The sequence below is a fragment of the Octodon degus genome, unplaced genomic scaffold (genome assembly GCF_000260255.1).
Source record: "Octodon degus isolate 3935 unplaced genomic scaffold, OctDeg1.0 scaffold00219, whole genome shotgun sequence".
Taxonomy (NCBI): Eukaryota; Metazoa; Chordata; class Mammalia; order Rodentia; family Octodontidae; genus Octodon; species Octodon degus.
In genome coordinates this window covers 3040119-3063986 of record NW_004524795.1, presented here as the reverse complement: position 1 = coordinate 3063986, position 23868 = coordinate 3040119, and the positions used below count along the sequence as shown (strand labels likewise).

Sequence of the window (23868 nt, the reverse complement as noted above, 5' to 3'; positions counted from 1 at the left end):
AAATTTAACAGTATTTGTTTCATTGTGTCTTTTTGGCAACAATTTAATTGCGCTGTACTACACATAGGATACATTTCAGTCAAAGCATCCACTGGTTTTTGTTATATTCACAGAATTATGCAAAAATCATCCAACATTAAAATTAAGAACATTGGGGCTGGGGATATAGCTCAGTGGTCAAAGCGCCTGCATGGCAAGCTCAAGGACCTGGGTGCCATCCATGGTACTGTGTGCCATGCTGTTGCTGGCCATCGAAACTGGGTGTAGTGGTACACACCCATAATCTCAGTGCTGGGGAGGCTAGACAGCAGGATCACTACTAGCTGAGCTGTGTAGCAAGACCCTGTACCAAATAAATAAATACAAGATTTTCAAAAATTAAGAGTATTTATGTCATCCACCAAAGAAATTCTACATCCTTTGCAGTCACTGGATGCAAAGGGCCCTTCTCCACCCTGGCTCCCAGGCTAGCATCTAGACATTGTATCGAAAAGAGAATCGAAAGAGATTCTCAAGAATATATTCAGTGTATTATTTGTTGAAACTGTACTTCCGATTTGATTTAAAACTGTCTCATTGCTATCTGTTTATCAATAAAATTTTGGAAAAAAAATAAAGCAATGAGTTAATAAAAGATTTTTAAAAATTAAAAAAAATAAAAAATAAAAAAAGAGAGATTCTCGAAAGAGAATCATGCAATATGTACTTTTTGTGTCTGACTTCATTCATTTACCATGAAGTGGGGGGTTTTGTTGGTTTTTGCTACAGCAACAGAAACAACAAAATGACACCCAGAATTTGGAGGAAGATTTATTTATGTTGACAGGCACTGATGGGTATCATTCTTACAATATCAGCCCCTGATCTCTGGTCCTCTACAGGTTATATGGGAGAAGCAAGCAGGAAGTACAGAGGCAGCATGGCTTATTGATTGAGATTTGTTTATATAATGTGCAACATAGTGACCAGCTATGCATCACAATGACCAGCCATTTCTAAGAGACCAGAAGCAACCTGAACTGCAACAGGAACTGTCACCTGCGCAACTGAAGTATACTGGCTGGGGAGGGCATTTCCTGCAACATTTTAAGACAGTATTTTGCTATCTAGCTCAGGCTGTCCTTGAACTTACTATGTATTCCAAGCTGGCCTCAAACTCTTGACAATCTCCTACCTCAGCCTCCTGAATGTTGGGCTTATAAGCATGTACCACCATGCACGGCTATGCTTTCTATTTTGTTTTAACTTTTTCTAGTATGTATTTGTCATTCATCTGATCACATTCGTCGTAGAGAATTTGTGCCTGTGTATAATATATCTTAATTCTTTTTATTCCCAGTCCCCTCTATTCAACCTTTCTTCTCCTCTCATTTACAAGAGCTGTTTTTCATTTTTTTTTCTTCTATTCTCTTTTCCTTTCTTTCTCTTCCTTCTCCCCTTCCCATTTTACCATGTTCTCCCTACTTCCTAATACCTGCTTTAAGTTTTATTCACACAGTAGCATGTTATCACAATACTACTTCAGTCCTTTGGTATAGATATGCCAGATATGCCACATCTTGTTTGTCCACTTGTCCAATTGAGACAGGAAGCCATGATGTGGCAAAAGCTAGCTGGAAAGGAGGCATGACAAGATCCTAGAACATGGGCACAGAACAATTCTCAGAACCGCGGATGTGGACTTCTCATAAAAACTTGAGGAAGTTTTTGACAGAATGATCTGGATGTGATGCCACTACAGGAAATACAAAACGGGAACAGTGGCTAGGTGTGGCGGCACACACCTGTAATCCCAGCACTCAGGAGACTGAGGCAGGAGGATCGCTGTGAGTTGGAGGCCAGCCTGAGCTACAAAGAGAGACTCTGTGAACAAAAAAGCACAGTTGCCATTAAGCACTCACTGTCTACTACTACCCACAGCTGTGCCTTTTCACAGTAGCCCAGCCTAGACTGTAGGATGTATTTTCTCCTGCCTTGTTGCTTTTGTTGTCTTCTGCTGCCATGAACTGTTGCACCTCTGTCATATGCCCCCTCCATGGGAGCCAGCCCCTTATGGACTTAAATCTCTTTAAATTGTAAATTAAATAAACCTTTGCCTTTTTAACTTTGGGTGTTGGGTATTTTGTCCCAAAAGCATGTAAAAAGACACACATCAATAATCATATTGTCTATCTTTTTTATAACAGCCACCATAGTGGTCATGATTATGCTTTGAGGCATTTCGGTTGTAGTACTCATTAAATTGTATTTTAGACAATAGCAGAAATTTTATTTTTATAAAGTGAAAGTACAGTGCGTTAATTTCAAGAGGGAGCTAAAACCCAGACTGATGTTGGTGCACACATGTTAGCACTCTGGGAGGGCGATGGAGGAAAATCTAAAGTTTGAGCATAGCCTGGGCAATTTTGTGAGACTGCTTCTCAAAATTAATGGTAATATTAAGAGGATAGGATGTATCTTCAGTGCAAAGGCCCTGGGTTCAACTGAGAGAGAGAGAGAGAGAGAGAGAGAGAGAGAGAGAGAACAGAGAGACAGAAAGAGACAGAGACAGAGCTAGACAGAGACAGAGAGAGGGGAGACAGACACACAGAGAGGAGACAAAGAGGGGGGAGAGAGAGATATAGAGTGTGACTGAGGCAGAGACAGAGACAGAGAGAACCAAAGGATTCAGCTTTTTAGAGGTCAAAATATGATGCAATTTAGAATGAGAAGGTTGTGGATGTACTGAATACAAGGCTGTTCTTTTGTATCCCTGGATACAGCATTTGACTCGGAATCTGCAAAGATTAAGAGAGAAAGAGAAGGAACCTTCTGCAATATGAACTCTTGTGATCTTATCTATCGTATTTGACTCAGATCACATCAAATTCAACCCATTTCCTATTTTTGAAATACTGAAAAAAAAAAAACAACCATCCAATGTTATGGCTCATGTCTAGATGTCCCCCCAAAGTCTTATGTGGTCACAGTGGGGGTTTTACAGAAGTGGCTGGATCTAGAATGTGTGATGCTAGGATTAAGAGTACATATTACTAAATTGTCCCATGGTTGGTTTGGCATAGTTTTGAGCGTAGACAATGGGAAGGACTTCCCTTGATATAATAGAAAGGACAGAAAGAGAACTGCTATTGACTCATTTTTAAAATTAAAAAAAAATCTTTTATTTATTTGTGTATTTGGTACAGGTCTCACTACACAGCTCAAACTCATAGTGATCCTCCTGTTTTCAGCCTTCCCAGCGCTGGGATTACAGGTGTGCGCCACCACACCTGGTCTCAGTGGCCAGCTCAGCATACCCAGAGGTGGGGCCGGTGCAGCAGGTGGTGCCAGGGATTGAACCCTGGTCCTTGCGCTTGCCAGCAGGTGCTTGGACCACTGAGCTATCTATCTCCCCAACCCTGTTGTTGACTCTTGGCATTTACTGCTTGCTGCTTCAGCTTTGCTGCCTTCCCACTTTCTGCCTGCCGTGAGCTGTCTTTCCTTTGTGGTGCTCCTCTGCCCTGCCACCCCTGGAGCCAGCCAACTATGAACTGAAGCCTCTACAAATTGTGTACTAAGTAAATCTTTCTTCCTTTACCTTTCAGTCCTGGATATTTTGTCTCCGAACATGAAAAGTAACTAAGACACCAACATGTGCAATTAACAGCAAAACAATGTTGTACCCAGTACAGCACTATTAATGAGAAGGAGAGATGTTACAAAAACATCAGTAACAACAAAAACTCCAGATTAGGTTTTACAAGAAGTGGGGACATTTAAGAAAAATGCAACTGACTTTAGTCAAATGCTGCCAGCTTTATTAACTGTAAATATATCTCTGAAAACTGTACCATATTACATTCCAGAAACACCTTCTATTTTTGTTTGTGACATATATGTGGCAGAAAAGTTTTTAATTACTTTAATACTTAGAACCAGATATGGTGGTCCTCATCTGTAATTTCACCTCTCTGGGAATCTGAGGCAGAAGGATAGAAAGTTTCAGCTTGTGCAATTTATGGATTTAGCAAGATCTTGGCTCAAAATAAAAATAAAAGGCCTAGGGATGTGTCTCATTATGAAGGTCCTGGACTCATTCCCCAGTACTATAAGAATAATAAACAAATAAGAAATAAATAATTTAAGAATATTGGGGATGTAGCTCAGTCAGAAGACCGTGGGTTCAATCCCCAGTACTACAAGAAATGAAGACAGCTGGGCATGCTGGCACACATCTATAATCCCAGAATTTAGGGAGGTGGACCGTGAGTTCCAGGCCAGCCTGGACTATCCAGGGAGACCATGTGTTAACAGCAACCCTCTAACTTTTTGTCCTTTTCTTGGTCTCATAGTTCATCAACCTCTGCATTGTTAACATTTTTGTACCAGATACTTTGTGGTGGGTTGCGCACTTTGTGCACTGCGCAAGTCCAGCAGGACCAATTGCTCTTACTCAGTAGATGCCACGATCATTGATATTCTTCTTCCCAACTGTCCAAGTCATAACAAATGAAATGTCTTTATTAACTGCCGAATTTAATGGGGATGTACTTTGCCCCAGCTATGGACCAATGTGTGTGTTTAAAAGATCTACAGTGTATTTTCTTAGTGTCTTATATTCATTAAGTGAAATGTTATTTATCTTTAATTGAAGAGAATGAAATTTACCATGTTATGATTAATAGTAAAACCTAAACGAAGTTACACTTTACTTTGGTATGACCCACAGTTATTTCTTTCTACAAGTTAGCCACATTTATAAAGGGGGAATAGAGATTGTCTAGATCTAGTCTTATGGACTAGCTGATGATAAAGTTCATCTGGAAAAAAAAGCCAAACTCTGAAAGAAGGAAAATAAGGGGACCTAGCTCTATCAGGCATTAATGTTTTAAATCTCCAATCATTAACATTTCGTAGGACTGAAACAGAAAAATAAACACACTGGCTGAACCAGTTATGAATTCATACCTCAACCTTTATATCAGGATGAGTTCCAAATGGATCAAAAATTTTACCTTAAAAAAAAAAAAGCAGTCAGGGCTGGTGAGATAGCTCAGTGGACTAAGCGCCTGCTTAGGCAAGCATGGGGACCTGGGTTCGATCACCAGCACCACATGCCATGCTGGGCCCAGCCCTGGGTTCACTAAACTGGCCATGGGGACTGGGTGTGATGGCACACGCCTGTATTCCCAGCACTGAAAATAGGAAGATCACTATAAATCCAAGCTGCATAGTAAGATTCTGTACCAAATACATTAAAAAAAATAAAGAATTAAAAATAAAAAGTCATTACGATACTAGACGAGTCAGGCATTTCTAACCTGGACACAAAGGCAATAGGAAAAATTTCAAAAACTTTTAAGCAAAAACTACACATAAGAAAACACAGGAGATAACTAGGAAAATTACATTTCAATTTGTAATACAGATAAAGAGCTGATTTTACTCATAACATTTCTTGGTAGGACTGGCATGTAGCTCAATGGAAAAGCACATAGCTAAATGCTTGAGTTTCTGGGTTCAGTCTCTGGAACTGCAAAAAACCAATATGTAAATATAAAATGAAAAAGCTGTTGGAGGGCCAGAAGACCCAGTTTTCTAGAGGTCAGCATGACCCAATTTGGAAGAAGAAGACTGCGGCTGCCCTGAATGCCAAGGCTGTCCTCTGGTACCCCTGGGTGAAACCTGCAGTTCCAGGAATGGCCCTCTGAAGATTCACAGACTGACTAGGAGAGCTGTCTACACCTATCTCTTCAACAGTATCTGTTTTCAGATGTCTGGAGAAACTCCAACATAACTTAGAGCATTCTTCACTAAGAATGAAGAGGTAAGCATCAATAGTCCTATCAATAACTGTACTTTTGCAGGAAATTACCAAGCAACCCTATTCAAATCTCTTTAGTTGCCTTGTAGTCATGTATGCAAATATGTAAAAAAGTTTGATCAAAAAGGACAGTCGTGGCTGTCCAGATAGCTCAGCAGACTAAACTGCCTGTATAGATAGGTGCAGGGACTGGAGTTTGATCCTCTGTCTGCTGTGCCAGCCCCAACTCCAGGGCACACTGAGATGGCGACTGAGACTGCATGGTGACTCATGCCTGTAATCCCAGTGCTCGGGAGGCTGAAAACAGGAGGATCACTATGAGTCCAATCTGTGCAGTGAGACCCTGTAGACCATGTACTAAATACAAAAAAAAAAAAAAAAGAAAAAAAAGGATAGTCAGACTTTACAGTGAACTTCATATTCTATGCTCCATGACAAGGCATTTTAATGCAAAAAAGAATTTTTAAAATTGTGCTTGCTAAACAAACTGTACACTTTCAGTCTCCAACTCTTGGTTTGGAGGATCTTCATCAACGTCAGAAAAGAGAACAGATCTTGGATAAAATTGTGTGAGCTGCAATGAATGCATTCCCTGCCTAGTTATTGGTAACTGGCCTCTTCTAGTACAAGGAGCATTTGTTGTGCCTTTGGCTTCACACTGTTTCTTGCACGTATCTCCATGGGCAACCTGAAGCTCTCTGCAGTGCCCTTCTTAAGTCTCTAAAACAGACCACTGTTGCTGATTAACTTATTTTCTTTCTGTTCTAATGCCACATAATAAATAGGCTACATTCTGGAAAACAAGTGAAAAACAAAAACAGAACAATACAAAAAACCCCAGTGTCTGGGTAAACCCAATCATTTTTTCTCTATGTTCCCTTATGTTCAGACCCTTTGTGCTAATTAGCAGTGACATGTGAGTCATAGCTCTTGCCATCTCTCCAGGGGAAGAAAAAGCTTGTTTCTCTTACTGATCCAGGGGACCTTCAGGAGCAACCACATGCTCCTGGAAGCTCTGTCAGAAGAAGGCAAGTTCAATTGGAATAAATGAAAGCAGACAGAATCTCAGTGTGGGAAGGCATCCAGCCATCCCAAACACAGGCAGCAGGGACAGATGGGGCCTCCTACTGCTACATGTTGAAGAGATTGTGGGGAGTTCTGGACACCAGAGTGAAGTAAATGTCACAAATTCAGCAAGGGCAAAGTCTGACTGCTCAAAGTGGTCAGGACCACTGGTCCAGGAAGTGCTAGTCACCTTAAAGTAAAGGAAGCCCCTAATGGCATCCAGTCAGCATATGAAAAGCAAACAGTGGGCAGTGTCAATGAGATTTTTTTGTGGGATAAAGGAGAAAAATTCTGTGAGGTGAAAAGTTTGAAGGAATATGAGGTGAGTTGTTTATTGAGTCCCTCTAATATTATTATCTGAATAGAACACCCTAACCTTTGAAGGGTCCTTGGTCAGTTAATGGGGTAAAGAAGCACCTTTAGAGAGGGTCAGGGAGATAGCTCTGTAGAATAAGTGCTTGCCTGGAAAGTACAAGGGCCTGAGTTCAATCCCTGGTTCTGAAAAAAAAAAAAAAAAAAGAATCACCTATAGAATTCAGAAGTTTTCCACATCTTCATCTCAAGCCTGGTGCTCTTTTCTGGGACAAACAGAAGCTTCATATACAGAGGACTTGACAGATGAAATTCCCAGCCTACTGCAGATGAGGTTCTGTGGCCAAAGCCCTAGTTCATCTTTTGATGGAGAAGGCCAGAATCTTGATATTTTACAACAGTTATCAAGCTCAGAGGCACAGGCAGGACTCTACACTAAAATAAAATAAGATTAACTTGTCACAGAAACCTGCATTAATGGTAGGCAGATGTCTCTATGAAGTGATACTCATATTTCCTTTGGGTTGCAATTTTGAGGCAAAATATGGTATTTATTACAGTATTCTAGAATTGTTATAATGTATATAACTCAAACACTTAGTAGAGAATCTTGTTGCAGGTTGTTTTTTTTCCTTTCTGGGGAACACCCAAATACCATTACTCCATTATTACCACACATTATGCAATCAAGTTTCCTGCATGTGAGGAAATCGCAGGAGTCAGCACATCCAGAGTGCCATGGGTAAGCTTCACTCTGGGAAAACTGCCTTTGTGATCATGGTATCACCCCTGCCAGGTAGGAATTGTTGTGTCATTTTAATCATAACATATCTTTTCTTTCCTTCTCAGATATCTAGGATATCATGCTGAAACCCTGTGGTAAACGGTGTTGTATGCTGGGCTCAGTGGAACAAGCCTGTAATCCTAGCTACTTTGGAGGCTGACATGGGAGAGGATCACAAATTCAATGCCAGCCTGGACAACTTAGCAAGACCCTCTCTTAAAATAAAATAAAGGTTGAGGATTTAACTTAGTGGCACAGTGCCTACTTGGCAAACGTGTGGTCCTCAGTTTGATTACTGGTAACACCCCTCCCCGCCCAAAAGCAAGCCAAAATAAAATAAAAAGGGCTGGGGATGTAGCTCAGTGCATAGGTTCCAGAGTCAATCCCAAATACTGTAAACGGACAAAAACAAAGCAGTAAAAATAATGTTTGTACTTAGGTGTATTGATTTTTTTTAGTACTGTTTTTTTTTTCTAGAAAATTCCTATCCAGAGATAGTTATGGTTTATGTCCAGATGTCCCCTCAAAGCCACATGCAGTCATGGGGCAGACTTTTAGAGTTTTTGATTGATTCATGGTCCAATGCTGGGATTATGCATGTGAGCTCTACACCCTCCATGGGATGGTTGCCTGCATACTATGAATATGAGGGAGGGAAAGAGGCTTGCTCTCTGCTGCCCCTTTTCTTTTTGCTCTTGCTGTTTTTGTTGCTTTTCTCCAAGTACTGTTGCCCCCTGCTAGGTGGCACTCTGCCTTGAAGCCAACCCAGTATGGACTGAAACCTCCACAAACTATATGCTAAATAAACTTTTCCTTCCACAATTCTGAGTGTCAGACATTCTGTCTCAGCAAGGAGAAAAAAGTAATCAAGACATAGATGATATCTAGACATGCTGATGACAGCAAAATTTGACATTTAGGTTTCTTTAAATGTTTCACAGTTAAATTTTACATTGTATGTTCTTATTAATTCTTATAATGCTCCTAAGAGTTGGGTAGTATTGTTATTTTGTATTTTACTTGAGAGAAATGAGGCACATTGTTGAGCTGTTACCCTATTATCCTAAGAGAGTTTCTAAATCAAAGTCAGCACAAAAAACTTGTTCAGTGTCAGCTATTCCCAAAGGCATCTTGATTGCCAGTCCACTGTGTTATTTTTTATATTATGTTATTATCATTCTTGCCTATATACATTTTGCCACTTCTATATTTTGTATATCCCCCAAAAGCCTATGTGATTAAAAGTTGGTCCTCAGTGTGGGGCTGGCTATTGGGAGGTGACAGAAGCTTTAATCTGGAGATCTTTCTTTGGAGATGTGCCCTCCAAAACTCGTAAGACCCTAGATCCGTCTTCTCCCTCTCTTTTCTCTTCTTGATCATGAGGTGACAAGCTTTGTCTTGACATGTACTTCTGCTATGATGTGCTGTCTTTCCAGAGGTGTAAAATGAATGGGGGTCACCTGATCATGGACTAAACCCTCCGAGACCATGAGCCAAAAGCCATCTTTTTCTTCATAAGTTATTTTGCATGTTTGTCCAGTAACAGAAAGCTTGCTAGAACAGCAACTATCCATATCTGTCTTTTGTAGTTTGAGTTAATGAACTTATATCATGGATTACAAGGCTCCAGATCAATGCTTTAAACATCACTTTGGGAATTTGTTTAAACAATAATGTCTCTGGGTTTCACCTCTCAGAGAACCTAATTTAGGAGAGAAGGAGAGAGTGAAGGCTTAACTTACAATCCTTGTGAGACTGAGGTGCAATCTGAGGAAAGAAAACACTGATTCAAAATGGGGGACTCTACCTCTTGGGCCAACTATTCTTTAATACTAAAAAGATTTTGATGCTAAATAGTTATTTGCATATATATTTACTTATAAGTTATATATAGGTATTCTTTTGCTTCTATGTTATATATAATGCAGCATGTGCTAAAAGACCAAAGTAGTAATAAAAACATTGTGAAGCATTTATCTGACCTTTTTTGCATTTATGTGACTTAATGGGTAAAGTTTTCATTAAAAATAATGAGTACTGAGTTTCTGTAGTTTTCAATATTTGATCAAATCTTTGTTTAATATTCTATATTCAGAGTTTTTTTGAAATCTGGTTCTAAGCTTTGTTTTTGATAGTTTTAATGGTTTTCAAGAGTTAAAATAATAAAAAAATTTTATAAAACTTTCAAATATATGGAGCACATTATTGGCAGTACATACTAAATGATACTTGTACTTCAATACCATCTGCTAATTAAGCAAAATTTTTTTATGAAATGTGACTAATTCGAGTACTTCATGTGAGGCAGTAGTTACTGTAAACCAATGGGTTTAAATAAAAACCATTAACTAATAAGAATATAATAAGTATATAATAAGAGTCTCCTGACAAAATAGCAAAACCACTGACATACCAAATGTCCTACAAAAAGACCTGGAAAGCAAAACACATATGCTGTCAGTGTAAGTGATATGTGTATATGGAACATGTGCTGTCTTGTGTGCAGACTGCCTTAGGTACGATATTTTAAGGATTTTTTTTGAAAACTGCTATTGGTATTTTCGTGGTAGTTCATATAAGAATTCATGTGTGAATTATTTATGATTTCCTTTTTAGACTTCTGTAGTGGTTGATAGGTTGTGTCAACTTGGCTGGATTGTCTCTGATGTTTCACACCCTGGGCCTTGGGAGTTTTGCCCTGCTGGGCTAGGAGGCCCCACACTAGGGCATGGAGGCCCCCCCCCCCCAGAGTGACTTAGCACAAAGAAGGTTATATAAAGAGGTTGAGGAAGGATTCTGTGGTCCACTTCCTTGGAGGACCTTCAGTCTTCCCAGTTGACTTGGACTTCATGTCTTGACATCACAGGCTCTTGGGCCTCCAGCTTAGATCCTTCAGCTTTCTGTCACAGTGTCTTCAGCTTTCATTGCAGATTCTTCAGCCTTCTGTTGCAGCCCCATCAGCCGACTGATAGAGACTTGCACAGAACACACTGCAGTGGCTTCAGACCTTGAGACTGAATCCTTCAGTCTTGGGTGTGCAGATGCTTTCTGCACGCTTCCTCCTCCGACTCTGTGGCTGACTGTCCTAGGCCAATCTTGTAATTTCTTATACATTTTTATGTTATATCCATTCCTTGTATGATATCTGGTCCTCTAGTAAAAACCTGACTAATATGACTTCCATCAAAAAATATTTAATGTTGGGGGCTGGTGAGATGGCTCAGTGGTCTAAAGCACCTACTTAGAATGAGCTTAGTAAATCACAGGGACCATGGTTCAATCCCCCAGCACCACATGCCAGCCAGCCCTGCCCCCTGGTGGGCTGAACTGGCCACACACACTCACATAAATAAATAAATAAAAATTTTAAAAATGTATATATTTAATGTTGAAAATTTTGATTTTTATAAACAATAAATACTAAAAATTCAATATTTTATTTTGTGACTTTTTTCCTCTTAAGTACTTGTTTAATATAATAAAACTCAAAAAATTAAAATTAATAATTCATCAATAGAAATATTCTAAAGAATAAATGTGGGTTTGACAGACTCATGTTTCTGTGCCTTTATGAAAAAAATTAGTTTTAGGCTCCACTTGTTTTTAGTATTTGAAATTATTTTGGTTGAGTTTTCGTCAACTCTGATTGGATTGGCATTGTCACTACTTCCCACTATAGCTGAGAAAGGGCTCAAGCCAGAATCCCTGCCATGTTCTTGTTGTTTTCCTGTGTTTATTTTCAATTTGGGAGTCACTGGCAAGAGATTTTTAAAAATGCATATCCATTTTGTTAACATTAGCTTAATGCTAGGGGACACAATTCACAAGTCCATGGAACCTAGTGCTTGTCAACTTCAATCCTTCTCAGTACGATGAGAGCAAGTGAAACATGGGGATCAGTGTCAGCTGCTCCATGATAGACCGTCCCACTTCCCTAGTGGCACCTCCCATGCTGACCTTGCAGGAGCCAACTTATGTGGTTTGTACCTCAATGAAGATGCATAAAACGATGAACATAATTAGGGGAAGAGGGTGCTTGTCTCTCCTCAACAAAGATCCCTGAGTGACTGGCTAACCCTGTCTCATTCTCCCAGACATGGGATTCATCTGCTTCCCATCATCCATGGTACATGTTCAGCTAAACAATAGGACCTCAGCTTTATTAACTTTGCCCTAGAATCTGCAGCACGCCAGCACACTCACATGCTGCCTTTCTCCTTCATGCTCACAGAGAAAGCCAGCTGGCTTTGACCTTCCTATCTATTCTCTGACGTCTCCTTGTCTGTTTAGCATATACCCAAAAGAAGAGGTGGTGGGGTCCATTATATGTGACACTGGTGAAGTTAAATTTCTTTCCCCATCTAAAGGAGTCTACCTAAGCAATTACTTTTTTTTTTTTTATAGTGCTGTGTATTCAACCTAGGGCCTCACACATGCTAGGTAGCCCATAACTTAAAACAAATTTATTTTGTTATTTGAACACAGGGTCTCACTAACCTTCTCTGAACTTGCAATTCTCCTTCTTCAATTTCCCAAATAGGAGTGTGCCCCTACGCCTGGCTTTCATGCTTCTCTTTAAATAACTTATCCTGTGTTCACTGCTCTCTCATGGGGGCAAACATTAGCAGAGAAGGAAGAGCCTGAGATTTGGAGTCAGAAATAGCAGGATTTAAATTTAGTGTTGACACTGTATATCACACCTTGTATCACTCACTCATTGTACACCTCAGTGTTTTTATTTCTACAACTGGAAAAGGAGTATTTGCAATGGCTGACTGCCATAAGGATTAGACTTTTAGACTTATATTTAAATATACCTTCAAAAGTAAATGTCTTCTAGTTATAAAAACTTACCTGATCCTGAAGTTTTACTTGCATTTCCCTTATATCTTTCCTCTTTTCCTTTTCTTTTTTAAAATCTTCTTTAGATCTCTCTCCCTTCTTCCTCTTTGAATTAAACTTCAGGCTTCATGTATGCTAGGCAAATCCTTTACCACTGAGCTCTACCACCAGTTCTTTTAAATTTTATCTTTGAGATAGTCTTGTTAAATTGCCCTGCAGAACTCAAATTTGCAATCCTCCTGCCTCAACAATCTAAGCAGCTGGATTTACAACCATGTGCCAACATCTCCAGTTGTACTTGTCCCTTCTTTGACTATTTCATGCTTTTAGCTCTCAGGATACCACTCTCTGTGTTCCTTTTGCCTCAATGGTCAGTCTTCTTTTCCTTTGACAGATTCTCTTCCTTTCCCAGGCCTTACACACTCATATGGCTTAGTGCTCAGTCTTCATATCTCTTCTCCTGTAGCTACTGTTTCAGAGCTCAGAAATTTGTTATTTTCTCTGCCTCAGAATCTCCTTTGAGTGTGCAAAGACTAGCTCCTTACCTTCAGTTTGTGTTCAAAGTGTTTCCTAACCACCTTACCTTTTTTTCCCCCTGTTCTCCTTAGCCTGGTATAATTTTCTCCACAACACTTATCATTACCCAACATGCTTAGTATTAGTTGTAGATATTTTCTTTGTTTGGCTCCCTTCACAAAATATAAGCCCCACAAGGGTCCAGATTTTGTATAGTTCAGTTTTATTTCTAGCGAAAAGGGCAGAGAAGATGTATCTAATACAATTTTTAATGAGTAAATAAGTGAGAATAGATATCATTCCTCTGTTATTACCTAAGCTAAATGGTAAAAACATTTTACCTACTTACCTACTTTTTAAATGTCTTTTGGTAGTTCAATATGTTGAGAAAGAAGGGAAGTTTTAGGCCTTTTCCCAAGGTGTGAGCTTATAAAGGAATTATTATACTACCAGCTGTCACATCCATACTGAGAACTTTCTGCTAGTATTAGAATTTGCACAGCCTGAAGTTTGTGCATTTCAAAAATGACTTTCAGGGTTTTATTAGTTTTCTTGAATTTCAGGATGAAATGTCATATCTATAGGTGCATCTTCTTAGGAGACACTCTATAGCTTTGTCCAATTTACACAGGGTATCTGAGGCCCAGTTAAAATCTAACTTTTTTTTTTTCAGAGCCGGGGATTAAACTCAGGCCCTTGCGCTTGCTAAGCAAGCACTTATTCAACTGAGCTATCTCCCCAGCCCCTTGTTTTTTATGTATTTGGTACAGGGTGTCATTATGCAACTCGGGCTCATAGTGATCCTCCTGTTTTCAGCCTCCTCAGTGCTGGGATTAAAGGCATGCACCACCATGCCCTGTCTCTAAAACCTAACATGTTGAAAATAAAATTCATCCTCTTCTTCTCCAAATCTTAGTTTACCTCTTTACTTTCCCAGAAGCAAAGCACAATAGTATTTGTCTTGGTTACTCTTCTCTTGTTGCTGGGACAAATACTCAGTACTCAAAATTAGGGAAGGAAAAGTTTATTTAGCTCATAGTGGAGATTTTAGTCCAAACTCAACTGGCTCTAAGGCAGAGTGACACATGGCAGCACTGAGCAGCTCTTCATGACAGTGGCAAAGAGACAAGAGAGCCAGGGAGGAGTAGCAGCAACAATGGCTACAGAGAGCAAATCCATCTTCCTTATGTTGCATTCAGTCTATCTGCCCCAGGCTCCGTGTAGCACTCCCACTCATAATCCCAGTAGCACTCATGTCCATATTCCCAGCATTGGATCATGAACTAATTACAAAGTCTAGAAGTCTGCCCCATGACTGCATGAGGTTTTGGGGGGACAACTAGACACAAACCATACCAGTACTGAAAGTAATATACAATGCAGGGGTCCATTTACATGTAAGTTATTACCACATTCTCTCCATTCATTCATAAAATACAACTGTAATACAAGTCAACATTAGGACTAGGTTGGGCTGGACCAGTAGTTACACATCCTGCATCTTGTTCAGCACCAGGGTCTTAGAGAGAACATATCAAATCCCTTCCCCACTGGTCAGTTTTTCAGTTATATAAAATGTTAGGTCATCTCTCCTCTCTTTCCACCGTGTCTCCAGCTTTATTTTTCCAGAGAAGATATCTAAACATGGCACACAGGGAGAGGGCACAGACAACTGTCCTGATACTCTTGATACTTAACTGTACTCTAACTTCCCTTTTGAGTACTGTCCTGTTTGGCGATTGTTCAAGATTGAACTCCTGGAGTTAGACATGGAGCTTAATATTGAAAGCTAACTGCTGGTCCAATGCAGGGTGGCCTGGAAAGGGACAAGGCTGAAAACCCGTCAAATAGTCAGAAAGCTGCGGTCCTCACCTGTATGAGAAATGGTATAGAACTGAATGCAGCTACACAGAAGCAGCGAGAACGAGACGGGGTCTTGTACATGCGTAGGAATTGGTGACTGATGGTGAGTGGAAGAAAGAAGGTGCGGGGAGAAGGAATCAAAGATGGCATCCGTGTTACAGCAGAATGAAGGGAGTAACAAAAGCGGCAAGGGAGCCTGGCACCTCACCAAAGTCCAACACTGAGAAGAGGGAGGAGGACGCCCAGGAAACGCAGAGTTCATGAGAGTTGGAGAAACAGTAACGCCAGAGCAAATTAAGCATCCCAGGGAGGCCAAGTCAGGCAACAAAGGCAAGGAGAGACATAGAACAGGAGAGAACAGCAAAGTTTCAGCTCTGGGCGTGGGACTGGCAAGAAGTTTGAAATGCACAAGGGAATTATCTTCGGGGGGGGGGCGCAGTGTTGGCCCAGCGCGTGGCACAGATCTGGCACGCGATAAATGGTGAGTTGCGGCAGAATGAATGATGCAAGGAAGGGCTGGCGGCTTGATCCCAGGCTGGACCTCCTGCTACCAGGGTGGTGGTGGGCGGTGGCGCGGGGACAAGGTGGCGCCCTGGAGGCCAATCGGAGCCCAGGACTCAGATGGCCACGCCCCGGCCACGCCCCCGTTCCGGTCCCACCGGACCCCAGCGCCGCGCGTCGCTCGAAGGCCGCCAGAGGCGTGCGCAGCCGCCCAGCTCCCGGAAGTGCGCCCGCGCCGGCGCCGCGGCCCGAGGTGAGCGCCTGGGCTAGGCAGGCCCGACTGCTTGCGTCCCGGGGGAAGCCTGGCGTCACCCGCGCCAGCTCGAGACTCGGCAAGTTCCCCGGGAGCGGCGGCGGGGCCTGCTGACGCGTGCGCTCGGGAGCGCGGGGGAGGGGCGGCCAGCGGCGCGCGGCTCGGTGCGTGAGGACGCCGGCCCGGCGCTACGTGCCTGCGCCAGGGGGCGGGGCCGGGTGTTCGGCGTGGTGGCGCGCCGGGACTGAACGCCTGCCGTGCCCGGCGTCCACCCCACGGACCGAGAGTGCATCTCGGGAAGGATCCAGATGGGACGATGTCTCTCCGGCTAGGGTGCTGTCATCCTCGGGGGTGCGGGGTGGAGACAGCGTCGCTGGTTAGCCCTGCCTGGCCCAGGGGCACCAGTGCCGGTTGTCGTCCCCGTCATTTGTGACAGCCCTCAAAGCTCCCCCGGGATTACCGTCTTTAGCGCTTTTTTGGGCTTAAATCTGGCTGCCACATGTGAGCCTCGGAAGTTCCTAATCTGTAAACTAATGACAATAGGACGTAGCACGGTCAGAGCCGAATAGTGAGCTGATTTCATAGCAGATGCCCAACGAGTTTTACTTACATGTGTAACCATGAGTGTTAACCTACAAGTATGTAGCAAGTATATTGACCTAGTTGCATATTTAAATACTAATTCTAATAAATTTAATAAATGTCACAAGTGTGCTTCTGTGATAACCGAGGTTTTTGGTTAACTAACCCGACCAGATTCTCATAAATGTTACTGAGATACAAGCCCATTAACCCTCTAAAGTAATTTAATTTTGGATAATAAAGGCATTTTTCTTACCATGATCTAGTTATAATTACAGTTTTGAATATTATGGAAGATCTACAGTTTTCTTAATGCCACTTCTCCTAGATGTTACCCAAACTGCTATCTTAATACAAGACCCTGCTAAATGAGTATACTTACAGAAGAGTATGTTAGTATTTGAAGTCTTGATGGACCTTATTTGTCCCTTTTGTTAATCTGCTACTTGCTATTTTAAAGTCAGAAGCCAAACAGATTTTAGATAGCAAAAAATATGCAAATAGGCTTTTTGCATGTTTATTTTTAGAAACAGTATTTCTTTTGAACTGCAGATCTTGGAGTTAGGGTTGTAGTTTGGTAATAGAGTGCTTGCCTAGCATGTAAGAGGCCCTGGGTTCATCCCCAGCACGACACACACACACACACACACACACACACACATATATTCTGGGTCTTTCTAAGAAATGCTTCTGCGGAGTTTATGTTTTCATTATTATTCAATGTGAAAGTATATTTTAGTTTTTGTTCTGATGTATTTTTTGACTATGGGTTGTTGAATAATTTTCATAACTTGATCTTTTCCAGATACCATATTGGTGTTGATTTCCAATTGCACTGTGGATAGAGAATATATAAGATTTCAGTCTTTTGAAAATTATGCATATTATGCTTATGTATTTAGTACAGGGTCTACAGGGTCTCACCACACAGATTGGACTACTAGTGATCCTCCTGTTTCCAGCCTCCCAAATGCTGGGATTACAGGCACGCACCACCATGCCGTCTCAGTTGCTGTCTCAGCATGCCCCAGGGGTGGGACCAGCACTGCATGCCTGGGACCCTGCACCTGCCTAAGCAGGTGCTTTTGCATATACTTTGGAGGAGTGTTTCTTAGGCAATTGTAATGAACATGTATTCTGCAGTTGTAGGGTCTGTTGGTTTCTAAATAGAAGATCAAGTTGGTTTATAGTGTTGTTAAGATTTTCTGTATCCTTATTTATTGTTTTATGTATTTATTCTATCAATTACTTAGAGAAGAGTTAAATTTTTCATCTATAGAAATTTGTCCTTTAAAACCATACAAGGTATCTATATGTTTTGGGTTATGTCTTGTAGGTCATTTGCCCCATTTTTTCTAATGAAATTATTTTTTTTCTCTTTATTTACATTGCTTTGTCAGTACTAGTATAGCTATACTATGACTAATTGACTTATTTCTCATAATAAAATGACCATCTTTATTTTTCTGGCTCATGGTTTTCTCAGTTTCATTCCATGGTTGCTTGTTTCTTGGTCCTGTTGTTTTGGTGCTGTAGCAGCACAGTGCATTATGGGAAGAACATGTGGTAGAGGAGACCAGGTTAACTATTAAGGAAGCATCTTATCCTTTCAATATCAGCCTGTATCCCTAGAGTATTGATTTCTGTGTCTGGCTATATTTTTCAATTAAGAACATAAAGAATTTTGCAGCACTATCTATCTAGAAAGCCACAGTGAAAATGCTTTCATTTGGTTCATTTCATTCTACATGGGCTGGACATTTGAAGACCAAGGAAAAACATGATAAAGTGGGGAAGTGATGGTGGCTGTTTAGACATACGGTATCAGTAGTTGGCTTTGCACCTTCAAGTTTATAATCTTTCAAAGTAGAATTGAGCAATTTCAGCAGACCCATAGTTTCCTGCAAGGTTATTTAGGTAGGGCATGTGCATTGTTCTTTCTGAAATATATCCTTCTCCTCTAATAGCACCTTTCTTTCTGTCCTTAGGATCCTTGTGAAGACTTGGTTGTCTCCACCCCAGAAGTACCTAGAAGGATTTGTGAAGCCAGACGATGCCCATTGACCTGGGGCAGGCCTTAAGCCTGCTGCCTTCACTGGCTAAGAATGAGGCTTCTGCCTTCTCTGGGCCAGATGCTGCCCCACAAGAGCTTTCCAGCCCTGAGACTGCACGCCAGCTTTTCAGGCAGTTTCCTTATCAGGTGATGTCTGGGCCCCATGAGACCCTGAGACAACTTCGAAAGCTCTGTTTTCAATGGCTGCGGCCAGAGGTTCACACCAAGGAACAGATCCTAGAGATCCTCATGTTGGAACAGTTTCTGACCATCCTTCCTGGAGAGATCCAGATGTGGGTGCGGAAACAGCATCCAGGAAGTGGAGAAGAGGCAGTGACCCTCGTGGAGAGCTTAAAGGGCGATCCTCGGAAACTGTGGGAGTGGGTAAGCAGAGGGGATTGTTGTCTGTGAAGAAAGTACAGGACACATTGGGGGCTCATCAAGTGTGATGTGTTTTGTTCCAGTATGCCCGTGACCCCAAAAGTCTGGTGTTTCCACACTGACAGTCTGATTCCCTGATCCGGCTAAGTGTCCAGCAGTTCAGCTCAGCCGGACACTGTCTGGACTCAGCACAGACCGCACAAATGTGGGTGCAGTCCTGTAGTACTGTTCAGGTGGGCTTCACCATTTTTTTTGGCTGGCACAGACTGCCTTGGGGGTGGGGCTGGCATGGCACATAGTGCTGGGAATCAAACAGTGGTCCCTGTGCTTTGCCTAAGCTTGCCTAAGCAGGTGCTTTATACCACTGAGCTATCTCACTGGCCCTGGGTTTCACTATTTTGGCACAATTGACTATATCATTTATCATTAGTGATAGAAAATCTTCAGCCTCTCTTTTGGCAGAAGTTAGGCCTGAGGTCTGAAAATTCATCCTTTCAATCACATTGTTGGGTCCTCTGGCAACCTGGATGCAAAGCTTCGTCTTGAAGCTATCTAGGGACTTATCAAGAGCTGGCTAGTTACCTATTTCATTTCAAACTCAGGTGTGAATGAATGAAGTCTTCATTACTAGTAACAAAAGACTTTAAAAAAACAAGAAAAAACCTCATATCACTCAGAAAATTACAAGGGTTCCAAGAGCTCTGTACTAAGGAGCCAAGGACAAAGACCAAAGATTTTTTTTGTATCATATCTGCATTTTTTTTCTACCTCACTTCATTCTAAAACTCTTAACTTTCAACACTTTTAAACTGCTGCAGACAGAAGATAAATTCTCCTACTTGGTTCCATCTTTAGAATATTTAAGTTCAAAAGTTGCCTGACTTTTAATTGGTGGAGACTGTCTAGTCCAAACTTAATATTAGTGCATTTTTTAAGGTCTTCCAGGCCTGGTTCGAACCTCAGCTTTCGGGATATTTTCTTTCAGTGGTTCCTGCTAGAACTCGCTTGCCTCTTCTCCCTCCTGCCCATAAAGACTGTGCTACCTTCTTTTATGGGAGATTAGCTCTTTACCTTCCAGAAATCCTGACTCTGCTTCCTTCAGTAATTAGTGCTCTGCTTTCTAGATCAGTATCCAAGTTCTGGGACAGGAGATCTTATCTGAGAAGAAGGGACCCTCAAGCTCCTCCATGGGTGAAGTGGAGTCACACCTGGAAGAGGCAGCCTTGGAGGTTGGACTTCAGCATTCTCCGTCAGGGTCTCAGGAGCTGCTGAGCCACATTGTTAAAGAGGAATCTGACCCGGAAGCAGAATTAGGTGAGGAGGGTTTCTCACTGTTGTGCCGACCTCTCTGGGAGAAATTTGGAGATTGTGGTTCGTAGGCTTGAGCCAAAATGACGTTTCTTGGAAAGTTTGGAACCAGAGTAGAACTACATGAACTACTCCAACTTGAAGGTTCAAAGTGTGTATTTTAAACTGCTTTGTGATTGAGCCAGACCATTTGAGTTTTATGTCTGAGGAGTAAGGTGGGAGAACATGTGGGTATGGCTTTTTGGAAGTTTGGAGGGGGATAGGGTTTATTAGGAGGCAAGCAAGAGTGAAAATTTGCATTTTTTTCTTAGAAATTATTTTATTTTTCATCAGCATCATTCCCATTTTGCTTAAGCATCGGCAGAACAGCTCAAGACCACTTGGTGGTGGTTCCTACCCACTTGGTGGCCTGTGTGGTGGGGGCTGCAGACCAGTCTTCTGTGGCCGGCTGAGCACTCCAGTCTTCAGTAGGGAACTGCTGAATGGGCACAGAGGGCACCTGCACACACTTGGACCAGTCTGCGGCCTCAGGCTGAGCAGCAGTGAACTCTGGAGCTGGTGCAGTTCCTTCACCCTGAAATTCCTCCTTGCACAGCCTTTTCAGCAGTAGCCTGCTTTTCCTTTTCAATTTCTTCAGGATCCTCGTAGAAGTAGAGGTCAGGCATGACTTTCCATGGGTGTTCATGGGAGATGGTGCCACGCATGCGCAGCACTTCCCGGGCCAGCATCCACCACATCAGACCCACAGAGTGAGCTCCCTTATTGTTGCACGGGATGGCAGTGCCCACATAGCACAGAGGAGAATCTGTGTTGCACAGACAAAGGTTAGCAGATTGATGTAAGATGCCTCCGTTAGGGGCTGATGGTCAGCCCTGGGGTCAGTAACCACCAGAAGACATGGCTCTCAGAAGGCTGCCTGGATCTGGTTAGTGAAGGTTCCAGGAGTGAAGTGGCCAACAATAGGTAGGAGTAGCTCCAGTGGCAGCAGCAAACTTCAGCACAGCCTGCTGGCCAGTGTTCCTCGAGGGTATGATGCTGATGTCAGCAAGGTTTTTAATGGCCGCTATGGCTTGAGCTGCCAGGAGGAGCTTCTCCCAAGTTTGCTTTAGATTTATGATATAGAGTCCATCACTTTTCCTTTTATAGATATACTGCTTCATCTGGAAATCCAGGTTGGTGCCACCTAAGTGGGTTCCTTCAGCAAAGAACTTGAGGACGTCTTCCTCCTTCATTTGTAGGACATAAAGGGCTCCAGACATTGTGAAGTTTCCCTTGGAATCAAGAATCACGCCATACAGACCTGTGCCTGGGCAGTACGAAAAGGGCAAAATTTGCATTTTTAGAGCAGATTGTTCTTTTGGGTGAAGTTTTTTTTTTTTTTTTTTTTTTTTTTAAATCTGAAACATCTAGGAAATGGTTAAGGAAGACATCTAGATACTAAAGCTTCTTTTCTTACCTTAGCTCTGGCTACATCCCAGGTTCCTGCCCAACATGAAGAGAGGGGCATCAGGGATGAGGATGTGGGAGCCACCCTTCTCTCAGTAACTCCTCAGGTGAGCTGGGTTCCTCTGCTTCTGTTGAGCCAGACCTTGAGAGTATGTTGGGTCAGGTGGACCAGCAGGGCCACAGTCTCTGAAGCAAGCAGAAGGGAGGGCTGACCTAGGTAATCGTCACAGTACAGGTGGAGTGACGCCTGAGCTCAGCACTTCTTTCAAAACAGAATTTTTTTCTAAGTTGTGTCTTGAATAAAGGATCCTGGCTCTGCAAAAGGGTACAAGTTGCTATGAACAGGCAGATCTAGCCAATATGATTGTCTCTTCTGTTTTATTTTTTTTAAATTTATTTATTACGTACAGGGTCTCGTGACACAGCTCAGACTAGTAGTGCTTTCTCCCGTCTCAGCCTCCCCAGTGCTGGGATGACAGGCCTGCACCACCACACCTGGTTTCCGTGGCTGGCTCAGCGTGCCTGGGGGTGGGACTGACGTGGCAAGTGGTACCGGGGATGGAACCTCATCCTTGTGCTTGCCAGGCTGGCACTCAGTCCATTGAGCTATCTCCACGGCCCCTCTTCTGTTATTTTTGTTTCATTCAAAGATACACAAAACTATTTTCCTTTCTTGTATATGATGGCTGTGTATGATGTGACACATGAGACGGCTACTGAGTGACTGTTGGTAGCACAGACAGCATGGATGTGCTGGACAGAGGGTCGATTCATATCCTGGGAGAGGTTTTATTGTGCTACTCAGAACAGTGTGCAGTTTAAAAGTAAGGAATTGTTTATTTCTGAAAAATTTTATTTACTGTGCTTAGACTACTGTTGACTATGGGTAATCAAAACTATAGAAAATGAAACTGTGTGGGGAATAGGGATAGGAGATTATTGTATATCAGAGAATCCTTTAATCTAAAGCTGAGTCTCCCACTACCTTTTTGAGTGTCCTTCCCAGTGCCTCTTCATGTGCCCATTTTTCTACTCTGGCTGATGGAAATGGGAATTTCTAGTACTGTTTGAGCTCAGGGCTTGTCCACTCTTACTCTTTTGGCTGGCTTTGTGTTGGACTCGAAGGGGCCCCTCTGAAAAATCTCCAAAGCTCTTCATGCAGCTCCTTGCTCTGTTTTTTTGCTCTGCTAATCCCAACTACTGTGGGATCCCAAGATTATGACCTTCTGCTCAGTTCCCAGGAGCACCTGGCTTGGAAGGGATTTTCCCTTTCCTGTGCTGTGTGCCTCTTTCTTCTAGGTAATCCATTTGGACAACAGGAGGATGCAGTTTCCTCACTTTTGGGGTTCTCTGTGCTGTGATGCACAATGTGTGATGTCTAGAAGCCATTGTTCTGTATGTTTCATCTCCCTTTTTACTTGTTTCTGACAGGAAGATAATTCCAGTTCCTGTCATTCTATTTTGGGATTACACCAGTCTCTGGAACAGGTTTATATTGATTATGTCATGAAAACTCGGGAAAATTACAATTGATTAAACATTTTCTAGAAGCATACATATATATCTTAATTGAAAGATTATCTAAAAACTTCAGAGAATGCTTCTTGGGACTTTGCTTGGGAGATAATATAGTGAAGTTGAAAGCCGAGAAGATACTATGTAGTGCTTAATGTCGTGTTTAGACCAGGATCTGAGTGTCAGCTTTCTATGTTCAGAGATTTAGAAGGTAGTGTCTCAGTTTACTTTGGGGGAAGGAGGGTGAAGAGGTGATAGGGGAAAAATACAGCTTTTTACTGAATCAAGGGCTTTTTCTTTCTTTTTTGCCTTCAAGGTATCTAAAAATCAAGGAAGTTGGAAGTAACTTGGTAAAAATAGTTGGGGAACTGGGTATGTAGCTCAGTGACAGAGTATGTCCTTAAGCATGTGTGAGGCCCATGTTGAACTTTCAGGACCACCCCCCAAAAAAAGAGGGAAAAGATTTGTGTATTCTATGAACTATTTCAGCTAACCCTGGAGGAATAGTATTGCTTCTGTAGTATGTACAGAACATGCCTTTGACAGGCATGTGTCATGTATTAATATGTTTTAATAATAGGTAGGGTACTCAGATGTTAGCTGTTTCCTAGTAGAGACAACCCAAGTGATCACAATGCTCAGCA

At 42.0% G+C, this 23868-nt stretch overlaps 1 protein-coding gene and 1 non-coding gene across 2 annotated transcripts in view; one reads left to right on the top strand and one right to left on the bottom strand.

Annotated features, from left to right (window-relative positions):
* Positions 1-7816: 7816 nt before the first annotated feature.
* LOC111813756 lies at positions 7817-7984 on the bottom strand. Its single transcript, XR_002818930.1, has one exon. It is a non-coding gene; the product is annotated as a U1 spliceosomal RNA (small nuclear RNA).
* A 7866-nt stretch (positions 7985-15850) lies between these two features.
* Znf18 (zinc finger protein 18) overlaps positions 15851-23868 on the top strand; it is a 30577-nt gene continuing 22559 nt past the window's right edge. Inside the window, exons 1-4 of the mRNA XM_023705425.1 lie at positions 15851-15939; positions 18510-18958; positions 20080-20269; positions 21725-21816. Of these exons, the coding sequence (XP_023561193.1) occupies positions 18575-18958; positions 20080-20269; positions 21725-21816 (666 nt within the window). The 5' untranslated portion in view covers positions 15851-15939; positions 18510-18574. The remainder of the gene's footprint in view (positions 15940-18509; positions 18959-20079; positions 20270-21724; positions 21817-23868) is intronic.